The 22,229-nt window shown below is 51.1% G+C and overlaps 1 protein-coding gene across 10 annotated transcripts in view; it reads left to right on the forward strand.

The window, feature by feature from the left end:
• ARHGEF9 (Cdc42 guanine nucleotide exchange factor 9) overlaps positions 1 to 22,229 on the forward strand; it is a 218,482-nt gene that overhangs the window by 68,569 nt on the left and 127,684 nt on the right. For 2 of the 10 annotated variants that reach the window (XM_064713023.1, XM_064713024.1), the window contains exon 1: positions 13,191 to 13,427. The exons of 3 other annotated variants lie outside the window; for them this stretch is intronic. Coding sequence is in view for 3 of the 7 variants with exons in the window: in XM_064713024.1 (XP_064569094.1) it covers positions 13,398 to 13,427 (30 nt within the window). In the remaining 4 variants the exon portion in view is untranslated. Of the gene's footprint in view, positions 1 to 12,628; positions 12,650 to 13,187; positions 13,438 to 22,229 lie in introns of those variants that run through there. 5 more of the 10 variants (XM_064713013.1, XM_064713014.1, XM_064713015.1 and 2 more) reach the window with 4 other exon arrangements.

Below are 22,229 nucleotides of genomic sequence, written 5' to 3' on the forward strand. Positions count from 1 at the left end.
AAATTCCCTTTCTGGCAGAGCTGACACCTGAGCATTCCTATAAATTGGAGGTACCAACACAAGGATTGCTGAACCCAGAGTTGTGCTCAGCCAGACACCAAGTGGGATATTAATATAAATAACTGAGGTTATTAATAGAACCCAGCAGCCAACATATGGCTGTGTAGTGGAAGCAGAGTAAAGCATAAGCCACACATTCCTTTTTGAGAACATGCATTCACACCTTTCCCTTCACACAGGATATTTTTGGGATGCCTCCACAGATAGTCTGCTCTCCCCAACAGGTTATTTTTATCTCCTTACAACACAGCTTAGTTAAGAAAAATGGTGTTTTAGCAACAATTCTGTACATTTCAAACCCACTCCTTTCCAAAATAACCCCACCCCAGCAGATGCAGGTGGGAGATGGCAGTGGAGTGCTTGGATCAGCACCAGGCAGGGGAATTTGCTGGCTGCATTTCCAGCCTCGGGCACAGCTCGTGTTGTGCTTTTCATGGATTTCAAATGCCATTACAGGGCCCATCTGGCAGAGTGCAAGCAGGCAAGGGCCACCCTGCCATCATTTATCTCAGCACCTCTTGGATTCTGGCTTGGTTTTTCACAGCTGAGACTTGAAGGAGTCTCAGGGATTGTCTTTTGCCACGTGAGCTGCTTGTGTTTCCAGCAGCTTGAGCTTTGGGGGAAAATCTCAACACCTGATTTGCAGCCTTACCTGGCTTATGCAAAAAATTCTTGATTTCTTTGTTGAGGGACTGTGCATCCCTCTACCATTTCATGTATTTTAGCTAAAAATCCCAAGGCTTTCTGTCAATAATGCACCATTACATCACCACAGAATTTGTGTGTGGGGATGAACGTGGATGAATATCCTCAACAACAGGCAGAAACCTTCTTAGAAAAGGCCAGGAAGAAGGGAAGAAAGAGGAGATATTTTGTTATTACATTATAATTATATTATTATATATTTATTTTATATATAATATATATATATTATATTATATATGTTATATTATATTATATTATATATATTATATTATATTATATTATATTATATTATATTATATTATATTATATTATATTATATTATGATATATATTTATTATATATATTATAGATATTTATTATATGTAATATGTATTATATATTTATGTAATTATATTATATTTATATTATTTAAAGGTATTTTGTGCAAATTGGGGGTAAACCACAAAATCAGTTCTTGTAGGTGGAAGGCAGGGAAATTTCCATCCGTTATTTCTCATGCCATATTCTTAAGGTGGTTCAATCTGGCAGTTGACAGGAATTGCAGGCTTGGGGGTGGTAGGACACTCATCCTGCCTGCCAGCATCCTTTCTAAGAACCTGGCAAGATTAGTGCAGCGTGGATTTTTCCCATGATGAAGTTTCTAAGGATGAAAAGCTCCGTGTGGAATATATCTGTGCAACTTCAGTGGCAAAAATTGCTAAGCACGTTATATATAGATAGAAAAGTGCCTTCTTTAGGGACTGCTACAGACTGCTCCTGAGATAGCTAAGCAGACAAGTAAATAGTAAAATATGGGTATATTTAGCACTCCAGAAGGCGATGGATGGTGTTCAGACTTCACATCACACGAGCTCTTAAAGTCTTTACCTCTGTGTAATCCCTTGTAGTCAGCACTGATGTGGTGCCACATTTGGGACCTAATTACAAGCTCCACTGCCAATCCAAGCACCAAATGGTGAAGGACAGTTTTGGAAGGCAGAAACCAGAGGCATCCTGACTCATGGATGATGAGTAGCAGGGAAGGAGAGGCAGGAAAGGCCGACACAGTTTAATGGGATTTGGATTAAATGTGGTTTAATGGGATTTGGGTGTAATTGTGGCTTTGAATGCCTGCCTGCCTCTCTGGTTCATGCAGGCACTGCTTGGGTGGATGTATCCTGGTTTGCATCCACTTCAAAAGTCACACTGGAGCGCCTGTGGTCAAACTGGGGATGTGATTTCAGAGAGGCCCCTGCCAGGCTTGTCCCAGCACGTCCCCCTGGGGTAGTGGGAGAGCAGTGCCTGAAACCATGGCCAGAGAACCACAGGGGCTGTGGGAAGCTCTGGTAACCTTTCCCACGTGAGATCAGAACAGATTTTCCTTCTAGATGTTTTTTTTCATTCTGGATGTATTTTCCTTCTGGATTTTTTTTCCTGTTTGTGTCAAGCTTGAGGCCTTCCCACTTCAAACTCCCCCTCTTTTCCTGAGGCTGTTGAAAACACTCAGGTGTGTTTCTGTCTGCCATGCCAGCCTGGAAAAGCTGCAGAGAATATTTGCAAATGTTATCTTTGAATCAAACCCACCACCTCACTTGGATAGCATCCATCTCCTCTTTCTTCCCTTCTTCCTGGCCTTTTGTGAGAAGGTTTCTGCTGTTGTTGAGGATATTCATCCACATTCATACCCACACACAAATTCTGTGATGATGTAATGGTGCATTATTAACAGAGAGCCTTGGGATTTTTAGCTAAAATACATGAAATGGTAGAGCTGTGTTGCAGTTAGTGGAAAGGAGCCATGTTGAACTGGTTTTGGTGTTGTTTTCTTCCTTGCAAGGATGTTGTCCTCCTAAAAACCAACACTCATTATTGTAAATTAAGGTCCTGGACCCTGCTAGCTGTCCTTAGAGGAAGGCTTATGTGGGAACAAGCCCCAGCTCTCCCATAATTGGAGTAACCACATCACCAAATCTGGGAACCTCAGGTGTGGTGCAGTTTGGTGTTTGTTTAAAATCCTTCAGAAGCAGTTTATTGGGGAGCTGTTCCTTGTGTGTCATACTGAGTTACTCCCTGCTTTGTCTCACTGATGTCTCTGTGTCTCTCTGGGTGCCTTTTTGTGTCTCATGCTTTCCTACAAGCTCAGAGTGTTGTAAGGAGTGAGCAGAGCTGGCAGCCTGGCTGCTGTGGGGTGACACAGTGACACGGTGACAGTAATTCCGAGTAGCTCTTGTGTGTTCTGGCAGTGGGGCATGAACAAGGAGCAGCCTGGTGAGGAGGGGACGCTGCAGGGAATGCAGACAGGCAGGGCAGTGGCTGGGGCAGTCACCCACAGGTGCCTGCTGAAAGCAGGGGGAGCTGCAGCCCCTCGCAGTGCTGGGGGTGACCATGGCAGAGGGTGTGACCCCTTTTCTGGGCTGGCCCTGGGGGACAGGCAGCCCGGGACAGCCCCCTTGGCTCCCGCAGATTGCAGGGGCAGCTTCCAGCCCCTTCATTTCCAAGCCGCCAGCCACTAGAGGGAGAGAATGCCACGTATTTATGGCTTCGTTTGCGCTGGGGATGTGTTTAATGAAGGAATTCACCAAGGCTTGCCAGGCAGTCCCAACGCTGGGTTTAACCCCTTCATGTCTCCGGGGTGGTTTTAGAACTGCTCCTGAGATCTGACTGCTCCTGGATGTCACTATAGAGTGTGACACAGTGCACCAGGACTCCATCAAAAGGTGCAAAAGACAGATTTATTATAGCAACATGTTGCCTTTATAGTTTTTCAAGAGATTTACATTTACTTGACAGACACATTCACTGCCCATTGGTTATAAGAAAGAAACAAAGTTCTCAATAGGTAAACAAGGAGCCATGTCATCTGTGAGCCAGCTAGAGTCTGTATCTTTGAACTTTCTCTCTTCCATCATGTTGTCATAGGGATAGCCTTGGTGTCCTCCTCGAGAGATATATAGGGTTTTCCTTATCTTTAGGAAGCCTTCACTGGCTCAAAGGAACAGCACAAAATGCCTTTCTTACATCTGGAGACCTCAGCTGGTGCACAGCCTGACATTGAAACGCTCTGGAACCTGTTGGGTGATCCCTGCCCGTGTTTTACACCCTGTACTTTGTGTCGAGCATCCCTGCTGTGGGATGGCATCCCTGCTGTGGGATGGCTTCCTGGGGACACCTTTGGCTGCTGCTGGGTGTGCCTGTCTGCTCGAGTTAGCCACAGCACACCAAGCACACCAAAGCCCTTCCCCTCACCCAGCAGGCCTCAGCCTCCTGGAGCCCATGGCCTGTTCCCCCTGCTGGAATCTCCAGTTTCCTGGAGCCCATGGCCTGTTCCCCCTGCTGGAATCTCCAATTTCCTGGAGCCCATGGCCTGTTCCCTCTGCTGGAATCTCCACAATCCTGGAGCCCATGGCCTGTTCCCCCTGCTGGAATCTCCAGATTCCTGGAGCCCATGGCCTGTTCCCTCTGCTGGAATCTTCTGGAGCCCATGGCCTGTTCCCTCTGCTGGAATCTCCACACTCCTGGAGCCCATGGCCTGTTCCCCCTGCTGGAATCTCCAGGTTCCTGGAGCCCATGGCCTGTTCCCCCTGCTGGAATCTCCTGATTCCTGGAGCCCATGGCCTGTTCCCCCTGCTGGAATCTCCACACTCCTGGAGCCCATGGCCTGTTCCCCCTGCTGGAATCTCCTGATTCCTGGAGCCCATGGCCTGTTCCCTCTGCTGGAATCTCCAGGTTCCTGGAGCCCATGGCCTGTTCCCCCTGCTGGAATCTCCAGTCTCCTGGAGTCCATGGCCTGTTCCCTCTGCTGGAATTTCCTGATTCCTTCTGCTGGGATCTCCTGACTCCTGGAGCCCATGGCCTGTTCCCTCTTGTCCTGGTTTGAAAAGGAAGTGAGTTTTTTTGGGAAATACAAGATGTCAAACCATGACACCTCTGCAGGAATCCAACAGGCCCAAGAGGCAGCTGGTTTCCTTTGCAATGAATGCATCCAGGCAGTAATTGTTGTAGGCAAAGGAGTTGTACCAATTTCAAAGGACACCAGCAAGGAGCTGTGGGCTGAGGGGAGGGAGTAGGGATGGGAGCTTTAAGAAGGCAGTGTCAGAAAGTGAATTTTATCCTCTTTTAAACGTGAGGCAAGACTGAAACTTTCCTTTGCAGATTGAGCCCAGTGGGGAGGACCTGTGGAAATCTGAGGAGGGGACTGTGGTGGGATTTGGAGGGGTCTGGAAAAGTAGCTGGGAGTGAAAGCAGCACATTGAGTGGTTTGGAGAGCCACAGCCCTGGGTATGCAGTGCATCAGGGGAACTCACATCCCTCACATGGTGAGTGGGGAAGAGAAAATCTCTTTGTTTTGCTTTGCTTTTGATTCCAGAGGGTGACTCAAGGCAAGGCTCTCTCAGAAGGCAAGCCTCTCGATGCTTTAGCAGCCTGAAGTATTGAAAGAGAGCATTTCTTTGGGAAATGTTCCTGGCCTTAAAAGTGAATAGTTCCAGTTAATGGAGAGGCTCAGCAAAGAAGTTTCCTTAGGCTGATGGAGCATCCATGCAGATGATGCCCCAGCTCAAGAAGTTCTCCTGGTGAGGCAGGGGCTGGTCTCAGCTGCTCCTTTCCCCTCCTGTTTGTCTTGCCCAGATGTGCCCTGGCTGGCACAGCTGAGGGCTGGCACAGGGGAGCAGGGAGATAAATGTGCAGGAGGGCACTAGAAAGCTTGAGATTGACCTGACCCAGGCACGCTGGAAAAATGGACATGTAGGGACTGAATGTACCTCATCCTGCTCAAAACACTCCTCATTGTCCTGGGTGTCCATCACTGGACAGCCCCCACTTGGAGAGCTGAGGTTGGGCTGCTCCAGGAGCCCTCCCTGCTCTGCTGTGTGCTGCTCCCTTCACCCCTGGGGCTCCCAACACGTCCTGGTAGCTCAGGCTGACTGAGGCCATGAAAACAGGGCTGGGAGCTGAGCTGCTGCAGCTCAGCATCCAGGGCCAGGGGTCACAGCTTGAATTAAATAACAGAGCAGGAGGAGGGCTGAGTGAATGTGAGAGGCTTCTCCGATGGCTCCGTGCATTCCAATCAACTGTGGCCACAAATACCAGCTGCTTGTTAAACCCTCACCTGCCTGCTGGAGAGGAGAGCTCCTGGGGGACCAACCTCCTTGCCTTGTGCTTTGCAGCTGGAGAACCAAGCTGTAGAGTTGGTTTGGAGGCAGGAATCCTATGGGTTTGAGTGGGAGCTGTGCCATGCCTGGATCAGGCTGTGCCAGTTCACTGCTGTGCTTTCCATGGCAGGAAAACCAGTTCTGTCCAGGGCTTTGTGTGCCTGTGTGGGTGTAGGACCAGGCTGGGCTGCCTCCTCCAAAGCACTGAGCTCCAGTGAGATCCCCATGGGCTGTGGGTGGGGAGAGGGGACAGGCAGGAGCTCAGTGTGGGTCTGGGACAGGCAGGAGCTTGGTGTGGGTCTGGCTGTTGGTTTGGGACAGGCAGGAGCTTGATGTGAGTCTGGCTGTTGGTCTGGGACAGGCAGGAGCTTGGGTTTTGGGTCTGGCTGTTGGTTTGGGACAGGCAGGAGCTTGGTGTGGGTCTGGCTGTTGGTTTTGGAGGAGGGCAGGAGCTCAGTGTGAGTCTGGCTGTTGGTTTGGGACAGGCAGGAGCTTGGTGTGGGTCTGGCTGTTGGTTTGGGACAGGCAGGAGTTTGGGTTTTGGGTCTGGCTGTTGGTTTGGGACAGGCAGGAGCTTGATGTGAGTCTGGCTGTTGGTTTGGGACAGGCAGGAGCTTGGGTTGTGGGTCTGGCTGTTGGTTTGGGACAGGCAGGAGCTCAGTGTGAGTCTGGCTGTTGGTTTGGGACAGGCAGGAGTTTGGGTTGTGGGTCTGGCTGTTGGTTTGGGACAGGCAGGAGCTTGGTGTGGGTCTGGCTGTTGGTTTGGGACAGGCAGGAGCTTGGTGTGGGTCTGGCTGTTAGTCTGGGACAGGCAGAAGCTTGGTGTGGGTCTGGCTGTTGGTTTGGGACAGGCAGGAGCTTGGTGTGGGTCTGGCTGTTGGTTTGGGACAGGCAGGAGTTTGGTGTGTCTGGGACAGGCAGGAACTCAATGGGATTCTGGCTGTTGGTTTGGGACAGGCAGGAGCTCAGTGTGAGTCTGGCTGTTGGTCTCGGACAGGCAGGGGTTTGGGTTTTGGGTCTGGCTGTTGGTTTGGGACAGGCAGGAGTTTGGGTTTTGGGTCTGGCTGTTGGTTTGGGACAGGCAGGAGCTTGGTGTGGGTCTGGCTGTTGGTTTGGGACAGGCAGGAGTTTGGGTTTTGGGTCTGGCTGTTGGTTTGGGACAGGCAGGAGTTTGGCTTGTGGGTCTGGCTGTTGGTTTGGGACAGGCAGGAGTTTGGGTTGTGGGTCTGGCTGTTGGTCTGGGACAGGCAGGAGCTCAGTGTGAGTCTGGCTGTTGGTTTGGGACAGGCAGGAGCTTGGTGTGGGTCTGGCTGTTGGTGTGAGTCTGGCTGTTGGTTTTGGAGGAGGGCAGGGCTCTGAGAGCCCCCAGGCCATGAGACAGGGCCATGCTGAGGGCCCTGGAAGCTCCACTCTGAGCTCCTGCATGGACTGTCCCTCCAGGCACTAGGGAGGAGCACAGCCTCAGGGTTTATGGATTTGCCAGTCCCTTGTGACCTCAAAATGCATGACCCAGGGCAGCATTTATTGTTTCCCCGTCAATCTTCTCACAACAGCAATGCTAAGCTCTAGTTTTCTTTAAAAAATATATATATTTTTTGGCTGCAGATCTCTTAGTAGACAAATGAAATGAATTTATATATAAGCATTGTGCTGCTTGTAAAGCCCTTTCAGTTTCAAATTTAGTTTTATTCCTTTTTTTAATCTCCATAGGATTTTCCCTAAATAAGCAGAACTAGGGCAGTGCTAGTGACAGATGGATATAAAGAAGACTTGGATGCATTGGAGAGACTTTACTGGGCTTGGGGATCTGAACTGGGGTGCTTTCCTCATCACCCAAGGAGTTTAATTTGTCTGCAGGCTGTTAATTTTCACCTCCAAAGCAGAGGGCATGGCAGCAGAGAGCGTTCCTTGGCAACAGACTCCTTGGGTTCATTAAAGCAGAGGTGGGAGGTTTGCAAATGGAAAAAGTTGAGAGATATTAGCAAATCAAATGGGTTGAGGCATGAGGAGTCTTGTCAGTCAGGCGGGGGTGACAGGAGAAGGAATAGTAAACAACATGCAGCCCATGTTGAAGGAGATGTTTTGGAAGGAGGCAGATCCAGGATTTGCTTGTTTTCCTGCCTTCCCAAGGGCTGAATGGACTGGAGAGGGCTGGGAGGAACCTCTGTGTGTCTGGCAGACTGTGGGCAGTGAACTGAAGATGTTACTTAATAAAAAATGTGCTTTTTACAAACAGGATTCCAAACTGTGGTTTCCCACTAGGGCTTTTGTAAAAGTTCCAGTTTGTTTTGATCCTCTCCAAAACTGAAGCTGGCATTTTGTTGGTAAAATCCCACAAGAAGCCCTTGGAGGGGAGTCTGTGGGAACGTGGCCATGCCCAATCCATGCCCAATCCATGCCAAATCCATGCCCTCCCTCCTTCCCCATGGAGCAGGCTGTGTGTGCCACACACCTCTGCCTGCAGTCAGATGGGGGCTGTTTGCACTGTGACTGCTAAATATAAATGCTGCAATTAATTAATAATGCCCAACGCACATCATTAAATTAGAAATAACTGGAGTTTGTACCAGCATACAGAGTGTGCATGCAGCTGATCAGACTGGAGAAGGGGTTTGGAGCAGGGGGAAACAGCTTTGGGCTGCCCTGTCTGTCCCTGCCAGTGGCCACTGTGTCCCCCTGGCAGGCAGGGGAAGCCCCTGCTTCTCTCTCAGGTAATGCTGTCTCTCCTTGCTGTGGTAAACAGCCAGATCCCAATCACATCCATCAGAGCAAAGCATTCCAGGCACTTGTTCCAGTCCTGTGGTTCTATGATTCTATAATTTATGACTGAAACTATCTTTGTGTCAGAGTTAGTTCAGGAGGACACTCGGATCTGGGCTTCTGAATATGTCATCTCCTATTAAAGAACAAACAAACTCCCTTGTAATGTACCATAAATAATAATAATACTTTGCAAGAGCCCGAAGCACTGTGTTATTGCTGTGCTAATCAGGGAGGCACTGGGCCATTATGAGAGTATTCCATGGGGTTTGGGCTTTTTTTCCTGCAGGAAGGTACGTGTTTCATAGCTCTGCAGCGTGGCTGATTGGTTTATAAAGCCAGGCTGGATAATTCCTAGTAGAGGTTAGACAAATTCCCCTCCTTTCTCATTAATTAACCTGTAGGATTTGGTGCCTGTTCTTTGCAGTTCAATAGAGACAATGACTGCAGGAACATATTTGTGCTCTCTGATATGGAATGAAGAACATCTGCCTTCTGCAGCAGTGAAATACCAGCGTGTGGCAGGGCTCTCCAAAGGGCACTGCCATCCTCTGCTGCCTCAGAGAGGAAATTCCAGCTGAAATTTCAGTGGGGAGCTGCTGGCTGAGGGATGTTGTCCCATTCAGCATTGTGGCTGGGGGGAGAAGGCAGAGGGTGAAACGCAAAAGAAGGGAAATCCCCTCATGAAAACAACAGAAGGATGGAGGAAAAAACATTTTGGGAAAAGTTCCCACATGCAGGGAGTGGTTTAGAGCAAAACTCTTCTGGTGGGATTAAGGAAGGGAGGCCTTGAAGATCTGAAGGAGATTTCAGTGGTGATGTGGTAACACAATAGCAGGAAGAAAAGAGGAGAGGCAGGTGAATTCCTGCAGTGCTGCTCTCACAGGCTGCAGGAAAAGGAACCTTCATGTTTGGGGTCCCAGGGCTGTGTTCTGGGTGTCTCAAACCAGGGCTCTGCTCCCAGAGCTGCCCTGCAATACTGTAACTAATGGTGGGAGAGCAGGGTGGCTTCTGGGAGGATAGGATTGGAGACTGGATTGCAGTGGGAATGTTGGTAAATTCATGGCTCCAGATGTGCTGGATGAGGCACAAGGATGGAGGTTATTTTGCTGTTTCACTGTGATGTGATACTGTGTCCTCCTGCTCATACTCAGCTTGGCTTTTGAGTAGCTCTCCAGCTGCAGGGAATGAGGAGAAAATAAATTCCACGTGGAAAAGTGGCATTAATCTGATAATTTAGGCTGTTCCTCCTACTGCAGAAGTATTCACTGTCCCTTCCTTCCCTGCCTTCCCTCCTCTGCTCCCCTGGGAGGTTCCTGCCCATTATTGGTGTCATTGGCAGTCCCAAGGAGACTCCAGACTGGACTGGGGCACACCGGCTGATTTTGGTCCTTATTCTGGAGAGAGAGAGAGAAAATTTTGGAGGCTGTGACCAGACCACAGCTCTGCTGAGACTGACTGGGACATTGTGTTATTGATGAGCAATCCTGGAGCTCTTCCTGGGGGTTTCCTCTGGAGTGATCCCCCAGACAAACCACCTGAGCAAAGCCTGGTCCTGCCTCCCCAGTGGGATGTGCTCACACAGGTGGTAGAAATCCCATTTGTTTGCAGGCTAAATGCCAGGGCAGGGGCCTGCAGTGCCCAAGCAGCACACACTGGAAGCTGCCTCTGTTTCCCTCTGGGCATTGTGGGTTTTCCTAGCAGAGCAGTGCCCGTGGCACAGTCCCACAGTGCTCTGTGACTCACACCCAGCTCAGGGTGTGCCTGCTAATATTCCATGTCTGGGGTGTGCTGGGCTGCAGCATCCCCTGGCACACCTGGCACAGGAGCCAGCACCTAGTGCCCTTCCCTGGAAGATGCTTTATTCCAGTGTGGGGAAGTGGAAAAACAGAGAGTCACTGAATATCCTGGGCTGGAAGGAGCCCACAGGGATCATCAGAGCCCAGCTCCTGGCCCTGCACAGGACCCAGAAGAAGCTCACAGGTGGCTTTCCCTGCTCCCCCTGCTCTGGCAGGGACTCTGGGCTTGGTCCCCTGCCCGCTGGCTGCCTGCAGAGCACTTTGCATTGACAATGAGGCAGCAGAGGTGCATTTTCTTGGCAGGGAAATGCAGCTGGGTTCTCTCTGAGGTTCCCTGTGCCAGAGAGAACGGCTGCCCCAGCGCTCTGGGCAGGGTGGGATTGTGTGCAGCCTGCTGCCCATTCAGAGATTTGGCTGATCTTGGGGCATTCTTGCCTTTGAGCACCTTTGCAGGGAGCAAGAACTAACCTGGCAACTCTTGGTTTGCTTCTCAAATCAGCTTGGTGTAAACAAGGCATAGGCAGTGAAACAGTGGAATATGAGCCCTATTGACAGGCCTGGTCAACAGCTGGCAGGAGGAGAGAAACTGGGATCATTCTGTTAGTGTGTAACAGTCCTCCACAGAAATTGTCTTTCTCTTCCTCCAGATCCACACTCCCAGGCAGAGCAGCAGGGTGGGATGTGCCACACAAATCCCCTTCCCTTGGCACTGCCAGGGTGCAACTTTGGCCTAAGTCAGTGGAGTTACTGGGATGATGCAGTGCATGGTTTAAAGCTGATCTTGTGCTTAAGATGGTCACTGTTGTATTCTCTCTGTGTGTAGTGACAGTGCAGATCTCATTTAACATTTCCTGGTAGAAAAAATATTTCCCCTTCACTTAGAGATAACCTGATCATTGCTCTGTTTTCAGTGCAAGTTTCTGAGGGAAGCAGTGTCCACTCAGGATGTGTCTGTCTGTCTGTCAGTCTGTCAGTCAGTTCTGCTGTCCCAGCCCTCCCAGGCCCTGCAGGTTTTGAATCAGTTGGTGAGGCTGTGCTGGCTGTGTCTGACACCCTGAACAGGTGAGGTACCTGTGAGATCTGGATTCCAGGGCTGCACAAAGCCGTGGCCATCACCTGCTGCAGGAGATGGGGCCCTCCCCAGAGAGGAGAGGATTGACAACACACTCCAGAGTGGCTGTCAGAGGTGGGATTTTCCAACCAGAGCCCTCCTGTGGATGTAAATAACTTGCCTGGTGTTTCTGTCACTGGAAACTTAGGCAGAATTCCAAAGTTTGGACATCTATAAGCATTTGCCTCCTGACTCCTTCTTTTGTCAGCTATCTCTGGGAATAATGATGGCTGTCAGTGCCTGTGCAAGAGGTGATGGGATATGGCTTGATGGAACTGGAGCAGGCTGTGTGGGGCCTCAGCAGTGCAGAGATGCTGGGCAGCATCCTTCAGTCCTGCCTGCACTTCTGGTCTGTCCCATTTCAATAAATAAGTGAAGACACCTAAGCCCTGATCCTGCTGAGTGGCACAGGACCAGCAGAAAGTGGCAGTCACGAGGAGCTGCGTGTTGTTCCCTGACTCAAAATCTCCAGCTGCAGGAAAAATGTTGACTCCTCCAGAGGCCAGGAGCGGGAGATCCAAATGCCCTTCTGCCCTTGAGGCGTGGAGAAAAAACCCTTGCAAACACAACCCTAAATCCTCTGCAGCTGTAAGTGAGGAGATTGGAGCTCCTGCACAGATTTTACAGCATATCCTGTGCGTGGATCCAGGCTGTCCAGTGTCCCCAGTGTCCTGCCTGTGCCCAGAGCACGCTGCCGGCCATTCCCCACGTTGTCTCCAGGGTTCCTACCTGCCCTCTCCTGTCCCTGCGGACTCAGCTGCCAAAGAGGGGATTTTGGGAATATTGGTGGGGCATTTTCCTGTCCTCAGGGGTGTGTCAGTCCTTCTGCGGGCTGCCCCTTCCTGTGGGCACCGAGCCCCGGGATGGCGGCGGGGGCTGCGCCACCGGCGCCGTGAGCGGCCTTGGCCAGGTGCTGGAGCCCCGTGTGCTGTCCCAGCATGGGCAGGACCATGTCGACGTGCGTGTCCCGGCTGGAGGATCCGCCAGGATTCAGTCCCGTTCCCAGTTGGCTCTACACATCCCATATGCTGCCGCCGCCTCTTCTAACCAGCGCCAGACACCGCCAGCTCCTCTCCCTCGACGTGGTGGGTGGCCGGATCGATGAGCAACGCTTAGCGAGTGTGTTTGCTTTCTTAAGTGTGCAGCTGTGGCCAGAAAGTGGGGGAAATCCGGGGCAGCAGGCAGGGGATGAACAGACGGAGAGGGGAGCAGGGCGCCGGTGCTGAGGGAGGATCACCCCGGGCAGGTGCAGCGCTGGGCTGGGCCGGGAGCTTTGCTGTCAGTGGGAAGGGGACTCATCCTTGTTCATGTGCAGAGCAGAATGAGAACCTGCTGCCCTTTGAACGTCAGCAAAATCCCCAGCCCTTGCTGAGCGTGGAGCATGTGCTGGCTCTGCAGAGCCGGCGTCCTGCAGCGCTGGGGGCGAGGGTGACCGGCCCCGGCAGGAGGGCGCGGGGTGCCCGCGGGGACCCTCCCCAAGTTCGCATCGCTCCCCCCTCCCTCCCCTCCCTTCCACTCCCCTCCCCTCCCCTCCTGCAGAGTTTCAAAGCACGGCAGGGAAAAAAAAAAAAGAAAAAGAAAAAGGACATCCCCCTCCCCTCAAATCCCTCGGTCCGTGACTGAAATAAATAAGCACAAATCCCAGGTAGTGAGGAGGCTGCTAATAACGTGCTCCTGACAGGCACGGGATTGCCGGGCTGAGGGATGGCTGACTGAAAGCTCCAGGCTAGGGTGGGGGTGGGGGGCTTCTTTTTTTTCCTGCCAGCTCTCGCCAGGCAGTAGGGATTTTTTTTCCTTCCCCTCCCTGATAATAAGGACATCATCAGAAGCAAGATGCAGTGGCTAAGGGATGGAACAGGAATGGTGAGTTCAGGTAGCTATGTCTTTCTCTTTTCCTCTTATTGCAGTACTTTGACAGGGAAATGAACCTCCGTCCTATCTCCTGACTCCTCCTTTACTCCCTGTCCTTGAAACCATTGATCACTCTGTAGCCATTTTATAGACTCTGCATTCCCAAACTGCTGAGCAAAAGAAGGAATTGAAAGGAAGGAAGGAGGGTGGGCATGCCTCGGGGCGTGGGAGGGGGTTCCGTAGGGCGAGCCGGTGGGTTCGGGGGGGGAGCCGAGGGTTTGCCCGGTTCCCCGGCGTGTGGGGTGTGCGGTGGGAGAGCACTGGAGGAGAGGAGTGCCGGCACAGGGCTGGCTGTGCCCGGGGCAGCCGGGACCTGTCACCGTGCCCCTCCGCCCGATGATGAGTTGCGGTGCGGGGGGAGCCCGGCGTGCCGAGCCTGGGCGCGCCTGCAGCAGCCTGGCAGACACAGACACTCCTCCGGCTCGGCACAGCCGCCAAGGCAGCTCCTGCCGCCCTGCGAGCCGAGCCGAGCCGAGCCCAGCCGGCTCCGAGGGCTGCGTGGCCGGGGGAAAGCGGGGAAGTTCCCCCAGCCCAGTGAGAAACTTCCCCGGGAAGCGATGCGGGTGTTCGGAGATGCTCCTCCCGCCCCAGCCCGCCTTGCACTGGCATTTCCCGCACGGCTCCGTGCGGGGCTGCGCTTTGCAGGTGCTGCTGGATTTGCCCTTCTCGGCTCTCTCGGTGCTGCTCCCGCCTCGGCCATCCCTGGGGCTGCTCCCGGCTCCCCCATCCCTGAGGGCTGCTCCCGCTCCCCCATCCCTGAGGGCTGCTCCCAGCTCCGGCCATCCCTGAGGGCTGCTCCGGCTCCCCCATCCCTGAGGGCTGCTCCCGCTCGGCCATCCCTGAGGGCTGCTCCCGCTCGGCCATCCCTGAGGGCTGCTCCGGCTCCCCCATCCCTGAGGGCTGCTCCCGCTCGGCCATCCCTGAGGGCTGCTCCGGCTCCCCCATCCCTGGGGCTGCTCCCGGCTCGGGCACAGGGCTCAGGGCTCAGGGCTTAGGCCGAGCTGGCGTCACCCGGCTCAGCCCCCGCGTTCCGGCTCCGGGGGCACGGGCAGATGCTGCTGCCTGCGGGGAGCCTTGGGGAGGAATCGCTGCCCGTTCCCTCCATGCCCTCCCCGCTCCTCACACACACACACGGCCCGGGGGTTTGTGCTCCCGCAGGGCTCCGCCGGTGCTGGCAGTGCCCTGTGCGGTGTGGGCAGCAGCCTGCAGCGCAACGCGCTTGTTTGGGGTCCTGGTTAAGGCTTGTCTGGCACCCAGCAGCACCTCGGGGGGTTTGCTGCCGCCTTCCACCCTCTCAGCATCCGGAGGGATGGGAGTCTTTCCTCTGTCCTCCTTGTCCCGCCCCGTGTCGGGGATAAAAGTGAAGCCGGATGGGGCTCTCGCCTCCCTTTCCCCCTTCTCCCCGGTGGCTGCTGAGCCCCGCTGGGGAGGGGCTGGCATGCTGCAGGACAAAGTGCTTTCCTAATTGCCCCAGCACAGGACTCGACGCCTTCTTGCCCTCTCATCTTCCCAGATCCCTTCCGTGCTGCCGGCTGTGTTATTCTGTTCTCATTAGTCTAATCTTTGCTTTCTTCTCGAGAGAAATTACAGTGGTTACTGTAGGGTGTAATAGAAGATATTTTTTGGGGGAAGTAAAACTCCATTAGTTGATTTTGTAGCAGGAATTCCCCAATATTGCTCCTTCTAACAAGGGAGAAATAAAAGAGAGAGCTGTGGTTTCTGTATTTGATACAGCAGTTCAGCAGCCTCAGCAGTGTTTGGAGATACTCCACATATCTCCAGATATCTGAAAAGAAAAAAATTATTTCAAAGCAGCAAAGTGAAACTGAACCAAATAAGATAAATCCAGTGGAGGTGTTTGCAGTCCCTGGTGGTGAGGAGTCTGTGTCCCTGGGCATGGGTGGCCCGAGGGGTCAGGGGCTCCTGCCCTTGGGGCACAGGGATGCTGGGAGCACCTAAAGCCAAGGTCCTGCCAACACTTGGTCCCTACAAGTTCTGCTCCTTTAGCAAGACAAGGTGTGTCAGTCCAGATGTCCTGGCCAAGTGCTAGTGTGGATAGCAGTATTCCCTCCAATGCACATTTTCCTTGCTGTCCCCACTGGTAAGTTATTTGAAATTTTAGTACTTCAGATGTTGATCATTTGGTGGACTGTGCTAAACAAGTGAGTTACTCCACACCAGGGGTAGCTGCATTTCAGTAATTGAGTGGGAATATTATCACCTCAGTCTGCTGGCTAAAATGCACTGTGGAACTATCAGCCAGCTCTGCTCCTGAGTGAAGGTTGGCTGCTCTGTTCACACAGCCTCCCATGCAGTGCACAACCTCAGCCTTTCATCCTGAGCATCACTGGACCCATTTCCATGGGCGCTGAGTCTCTGTTATGGTTTTCCAGCTGTCTTTTTTACTCCAGTATTATTTTCACTGTGCTGCTGAAGACCAGCAATACACATTTATTCTGGCAGCAGCCCTGGACTTCGTTCTGCTCAGGCACATTGGTCAAAATCTGGATTTTAGCCTAGTTTCTCCCAAATTCTGCACAGCACTGATTTATTCAAAATGCTGTTTTCTATTGTTCTCAGCTTGGGTTCAAGACTCAGAGTTACTCATCTTTAAGAAGCATGTCACTAATGCTTTACAAGTGATAGTACCTTTTGTTCTTGTGGCAGGTGTTTTTTTTCCAAATCAGCCCCTAAACCCATGCTATTATTCCATAATATTAAGCTGTTGGAGCTTCTTTTTTCCCTCCTTTGCATGTGCTGCTTCCCATTTTTTAAACAATTAATCTTTTGCCAATTATGCTGGCATCCCACGGGGGTGTTTTCCATGCTTCACTGGTACCACGTTGCTAAACTCTCTAGTATCTGTTCCTAATCTAGAAAAATGCAACTAATTGTCATTGGTAGTGATGAGAATCAATCTGCACATCTGAGCAGTGTGTGAGTGCAATGATTATTTGGTCTGGCATTCTTCAGAGGGTATTGATCCAGCATGGTAATCAAATGAGTTGGATTAAATCAGGACAAAATTCAGCCTCTTCTGGAATAGTTTTTTATCTGACAAGGGCAGAGTTTTTTCCCAAGTCTTTGACTGTATTGCAAGTAACACAAGTGTGAATATTCCATGGTATTTCCTCACAAAGGGTCTCCTTTTGGGTTTAATGTTGTGTCTGTGACAGTCCAGGTGAGTGCAGCCATCACCTGCAATAGGTGCAGTCCCAGCTTTTTTCTTTCACAGCCATAAATAGTGATAGTTTTACACTGCCTGTTGTTGAAATACTTAAAATCAAGCTGCTGTCAATATTTTCTATTTCTTTCATAAGAAAAAAGTAAACTCTTGTAAATCATCACAGCCTAAAATATGGTGAAAATTAATTCAGTGAATCAAAGGGCCAAAAGCTGCAAGTGGTGGAGATGCCTCTGAGTGGGGCAGGTCAGCAGCATTTTTCCTCACTTATCAGTCTGAAAATCACAGGGTATTGGAAACCCAAAGTACTCTTTGCACTCCACAATCCTAAAAATCTCAATGTGAAGTCTGGAAAAGAGAAGTAGAAAAAAGCAGTTTGGGTTTGACTTTCAGTTTTGAAAGTTTGGATAAGCAAAAGCAGCTGGTGGAGAGCTGCCAGGCCAGGGCAGGGTGGAAAGAGGAGCTTGTGATATCCAGGCCTTAGGGAAGAATGGGACTGAAGAGGCCCAGAGCAGTTTTCCTGCAGAGATCAAAGGGAGCAGGGAGGGCTGGCTGCTGCTGGAGCAGTCCCAGGAAGCTCCTGAGTGCTGTGGGTGTCCTGCAGAGGATGCTGCCTGCTCTCCATGCCCTGTGGCCTCAGCAGAAAGGGATTTTCCAGCAGAGTGGGACATTTGGAAGTTTGTTCCTGTTCATTCCGGTCTCCTGTCACTGGAGGTTGCTGCTTGGCTTGCCTGAGCTCTGCATGCAGTGGAGAATTCTGTGGGTGCTGCAGGGCCATGGAGCCCCCAAAGCCCCAGGTCCATCCCCCCAATGCATTTCTTTGTGGGATTTTTCCTTACATAGTTGCTGTTTACTTTTCCATTTCTCTCTCACTTCGGGGCTGCTTTAACCTTTCAGTTCCAGCCTCCTGCTGGTGCTGCTCTCCCAAATATCCAGGTTAAGAAGGAGCTGATGCTGTGGTAAATAAAAATGTTCGATAAATCCTTGCTCCGTGCTGATGATTGTCCTTGTGTCAGTCCCAGGAGGGGCTGGGAGGAGGCCTGGCTCCGTTTCCATGGGGTTCCCACCTGCTGGATAAGGGACACACAGTAACTCCTGTGTCTCTTGACATACATCAGGGATGTCTGGAAAACCCTGGGAGGGTGCCATAGGCATAGGAAGCAGGATTTTGTGGAGCTCTGAGCAGGCTGTGCTTGCTGGGAAGCCACACACCCCATGTGGTCACCATGTCCATCTGTCCCTCCTGCTCAGGGTTTGTGTTTGAGCACCGCAGCCTTTGCAAAGCACAACGGTTTTTAACTGCTGAGAACCTGATTTCCTTGTATCTCATCAAAGAGTTTTTCTTTTTTGAACACTTCTTGAAAAATCTCTGAAATGCTTCAAGCTGACATCTTAATGTATTTATGACATTAGCTGCTTCTGCTCTGGAATGGTTGCTCTGAATCTCTTTGAGCCTGGCTGTTATTTTGAACATGACTAATTCCCTGAGTGACTAAGCTCTTAGATAATAGGAAAAATTCATCAAGTTATCTCGGGCTCCAATAGTTTCTATTGTTATGAAAAGACAACTTATGAAAAAAAAAATAAAGATGCTTATTATGTAATATGGGCAGGGAGAGGAGAGGTGTTGGTAGGGACTGACCGAGTGCTGTGTCTGGGAAAGGCAGGAGTGCAGGCTCAGGCTGGGCCATCTCCAGCTTAGTGTGGATGAGAAGTAAAGGATTCCTTGTTTGGAGCTCAGGTGACTCCCAGTGAAGCCAAGGAGTTGTGCTCTTGTACAGAAGTGTGTTCAGAGGGGATCCCAGCCCCTTCCTCCCCGTTCTGCCACGCTGCAGAATTCCTTGGGTGTGACCCAGGATAACGCTGGGCACGCAGTGAATGGCACCACACCTGCTCTGCCAGGTTGTTTGAGCAGCACCTGAGGCTCTCACCACTCCTGCAGGGCCCTGTTCCAGGCAGACAACAAACCTCAGCTCCATCCCCCTGGATTTTCCCCTTAGTGCTGCTGATCCCCAGCACAGAACTGCCCAATGTGCTGCTTGTGCCAGCATAGCACCAGGTGCCTTCCCGTGTCCCACACAGGGGCATTGTCCCTGTGATCCCTCACAGGCAGGGTCCCTCTGGCACAGCCACTGTCCCCTGGGCTGTCACACATTGTCACAAACTGCAGGAGGGCAGTGCTGCCCGTTCCTGGAAGGCAGCAGCCTGTGCTCAGTCACTGCAAGGAATCCCACTGAGCTGGGAGAGGGAATGGAGCCTCGTGGCATTCACCTGCCTTGCTGGGAGAAAGGAAAAAAAAGTAGAGAAAGGCTCTAAAGTTCTTTTTTAATGCTGATATTGCTGATAAAAATGAGTGCACTATGTTCTATTCATACACCTACTGCCATCCATCTGGAATTCCTACTTCATTAGGTTGGCTTGCAGTGTTTTCTTCATTAAAAGAGTGCCAGATTCAATAGGCTGTTCCCTCTCCTTTTTTTGGGAGGCAGAGAGAGGGGGAGAAAAGGATTTCTATGAACCACATCCAATTCTCTGGGTTAATTTGTGTGAAGAACATGAGACCCATGGGTCAGCTTCTTAATGAGATGGTTTTTCCTTTTCTCAGTGTCTTGACGAGGAGAAGCCCAGGGAAGCCAGAGCCAAGTGTCACAGGAGGGGGGTGAGGAGGCTGCAGGGAGCTCTGGCCGACTGCTTTTCCTCCTCATTCCCTTGCAGGTGCTGAAATGCACCCTTTGATTTTCATGCCAAAGAGTTTCCCTGTGCCTCTGCAGCTGAATTTCTCTGGGTGATACTGACCCTGAATTCAGAATTCAGAATTTAGTTTCTAGCATGTAATAATTTATTTTTCACACAGCACTTTGCCCAGACATGTGCTGATGTGAAGATTCTGCAGTTTAATGTCAGAGTGCCTGCAGGGAGCACTTGTCTTCCCCCAAGGAAGGGACCTGGCTTGCATTTTTCTGCACTTTGGGCTTTGCTTTCTTCACCTTTTTCCAGGCTCAACAGTGAGCCCAAAAGTTGAGAAATGAAATTAAGGAATAAAGGTCTCTGTGTTCCTTTAGGCCAGAGGCTGAGGTTTTTTTCAGACAAGGAGAGCTTACATAAGGTTGAGCATCAGAATTGGATGGGTCCTTTTAAACAGAACTTGCTCAGCCCCTGAAGTCTTTCTCTGTGACCAGGGTAATTGGTGTTACCACATCCGATTTCTGCAGGATTTGAGGGGGTTTTATTTTCTTTTTCACCACTGGGAATCTGAAGATGCTTCTGGAGTGCAGGCTGGAGTGTGCAGTAGATGCAAAGAGAGCAGAAAGCACTCCACCACCATTGCCAGGGGCAGGAGATTTTAGCCTGTCTTAATGCTTTAAGTTCAAGTCAACTTAAAAATAGAAGATCTGTTGTTCTCAGTGCAATCCAGAGGAGCACAATGGACTCAGCCCCCCCTGACAGGCTCTCTGTGCCATTTCAGCATGGTCTGGGTAGTGTCCCAGCTGTGGCACTGATTCCATGGGGCCCCTGCTGCTGTGGCTCAGCTGCTGCCCATCTTTGGGTGCAATTTCTGTGGGTTTTTTCACTGAATGCTTGGAGCAGTGGCTTGGAGATGCTCAGGTCCTTCCCCATGGCCTCTGAGCTTTTTGGGAAGCTTTTTGTGCAGCTCTTGGCCAGGTGGTCATGCAGGTGCAGCTGAGTTCAACCTCCAGCAGTGCCCTGTGTGATCTAAACATTGCAGAAGTGGGCTTAGGAACTGAATTTCTTCTCTTTCCAGCACTCCAGGCATCTTGCTTCATGTGGTCCTTCCCTGCTCTCTCTCACATCCACTTTCTCTCCCACTTTGCTGCTTTGCTGTCTCTCAACTTCTGCAGTCCTTTAGGAAGAGGGAATTACTGGAAAAAAGTGCCAAGTTCATGTGGACAGTGAGGAAACTTTCCATTTGAGGGATGGAGTGGGCAGGCAAGGAACTGTGGGTGACTGGAAAGTTGATTTTTCACAGCCAAAATCAGGCCCAAGTCCAAGTCTCTACAAGTATTCCTCCATATTGCAGTTTGGGTAAGGACTTTTAGGCGTTTGGGGATTTTTAAAGCTTCCCATGAAGCTATTTCATACACATAAAAGATTATGGAGATTCCTGAGGAAAAAAATCTGCCTTTGCTGCAGCTCTGCAGCTCTCAGGCTGGTGCCTCCCATCTGGCCCAGCATGGAAAGAGGGCTCTGTCAGGCATTCTGGGAAGAGAAAGGAAAAAGAGGCAACTCCCAGCTTAAGGAAATCCTCCTTTTTGGAAACAGCAAATCCTAATCTCACTGGCCTTTAATCTCTGAAACCCTGAGCTTAATTCCTGCCTAGATTTAGGAAAAAAAAATAAATTTAATGGTTTTCTTATAATCTCTACTGGAGTCTGTGAGTCACCCCCTGGTGTCCAGTGTTACAGCAGCGTTTGGGAGCACCCATGTGGGACACGGGGAATGGAGGAGCAGGTGCTCCACATCCCTGGGAATGGAGGAGCAGATGCTCCACATTCCTGGGAATGGAGGAGCAGGTGCTCCACATCCCTGGGAATGGAGGAGGAAGTGCTCACACATCCCTGGGTACCATCCCTGGGAATCATCCCTGGGTATCATCCCTGGGAATGGAGGAGGAGGTGCTCACACACCCCTGGGAATGGAGGAGCAGGTGCTCCACATCCCTGGGAATGGAGGAGAAGGTGCCCCACATCCCTGGGAATGGAGGAGAACATGCTCCACATCCCTGGGAATGGAGGAGAACATGCTCCACATCCCTGGGAATGGAGGAGAACATGCTCCACATCCCTGGGAATGGAGGAGCAGGTGCTCCACATCCCTGGGAATGGAGGAGCAGGTGCTCCCACATCCCTGGGAATGGAGGAGAAGGTGCTCCACACCCCTGGGTACCACGGCTGCCTCTTCCTTCTTGGGGGCAGGATTAATTCAGCTGGGAAGTTTAAACTTCCCTCATGGTGCCCCAAAGCTCTGGGGTGGGGCTTGTGCTCCAGGTGGGAGTACAAAGGAGCTGAAGCAGTTTGGGGCTGACAGCCACCAGCAGTGGTTTCCCCTTGGCCATGGATTTCATCCATCCAGACCAGTTTTATTCCTGCTCAGAATCATGAGCCACACTGCTTTGTGTGAAATTTCCCCCAGTTCACTGAGACCCAGCTCCTTTGGGCAGAGGGCAGCAGATTTGGGCTCCTCCTGTCCCATCCCAGGGCCCTGCCACACCACTTCTACAGTGGCATGGCCAGAATTCTCTGGTTAATTAAGCTTAAGAGTTTAGTGGCTCATTTTCCCAGTTAATAGAAGGTGGAGCTGGTGTGTTGGGACAGGACTCTGCTCCTCACAGTCAACTGGAATTGTTCATGATGGACTAGAGCCCTAGCCAGTCTAAAGGAAACCCAGCAGGGTACAAGCCCCTGCCGCAGGAGCATCTAACTCTCCAGACTGCCTCTGAGGAGTCTATCTGATTTATTTTGTGTGTGTGGTTTTACGTTTCTTCATGTCAGGCTTCAGTTAGTTTTAACAGTAGCAAACACAACATAATGAAAACATGATCTTCCTTTGTA

Source organism: Zonotrichia leucophrys, chromosome 4A (assembly GCF_028769735.1).
Source record: "Zonotrichia leucophrys gambelii isolate GWCS_2022_RI chromosome 4A, RI_Zleu_2.0, whole genome shotgun sequence".
NCBI lineage: Eukaryota > Metazoa > Chordata > Aves > Passeriformes > Passerellidae > Zonotrichia > Zonotrichia leucophrys.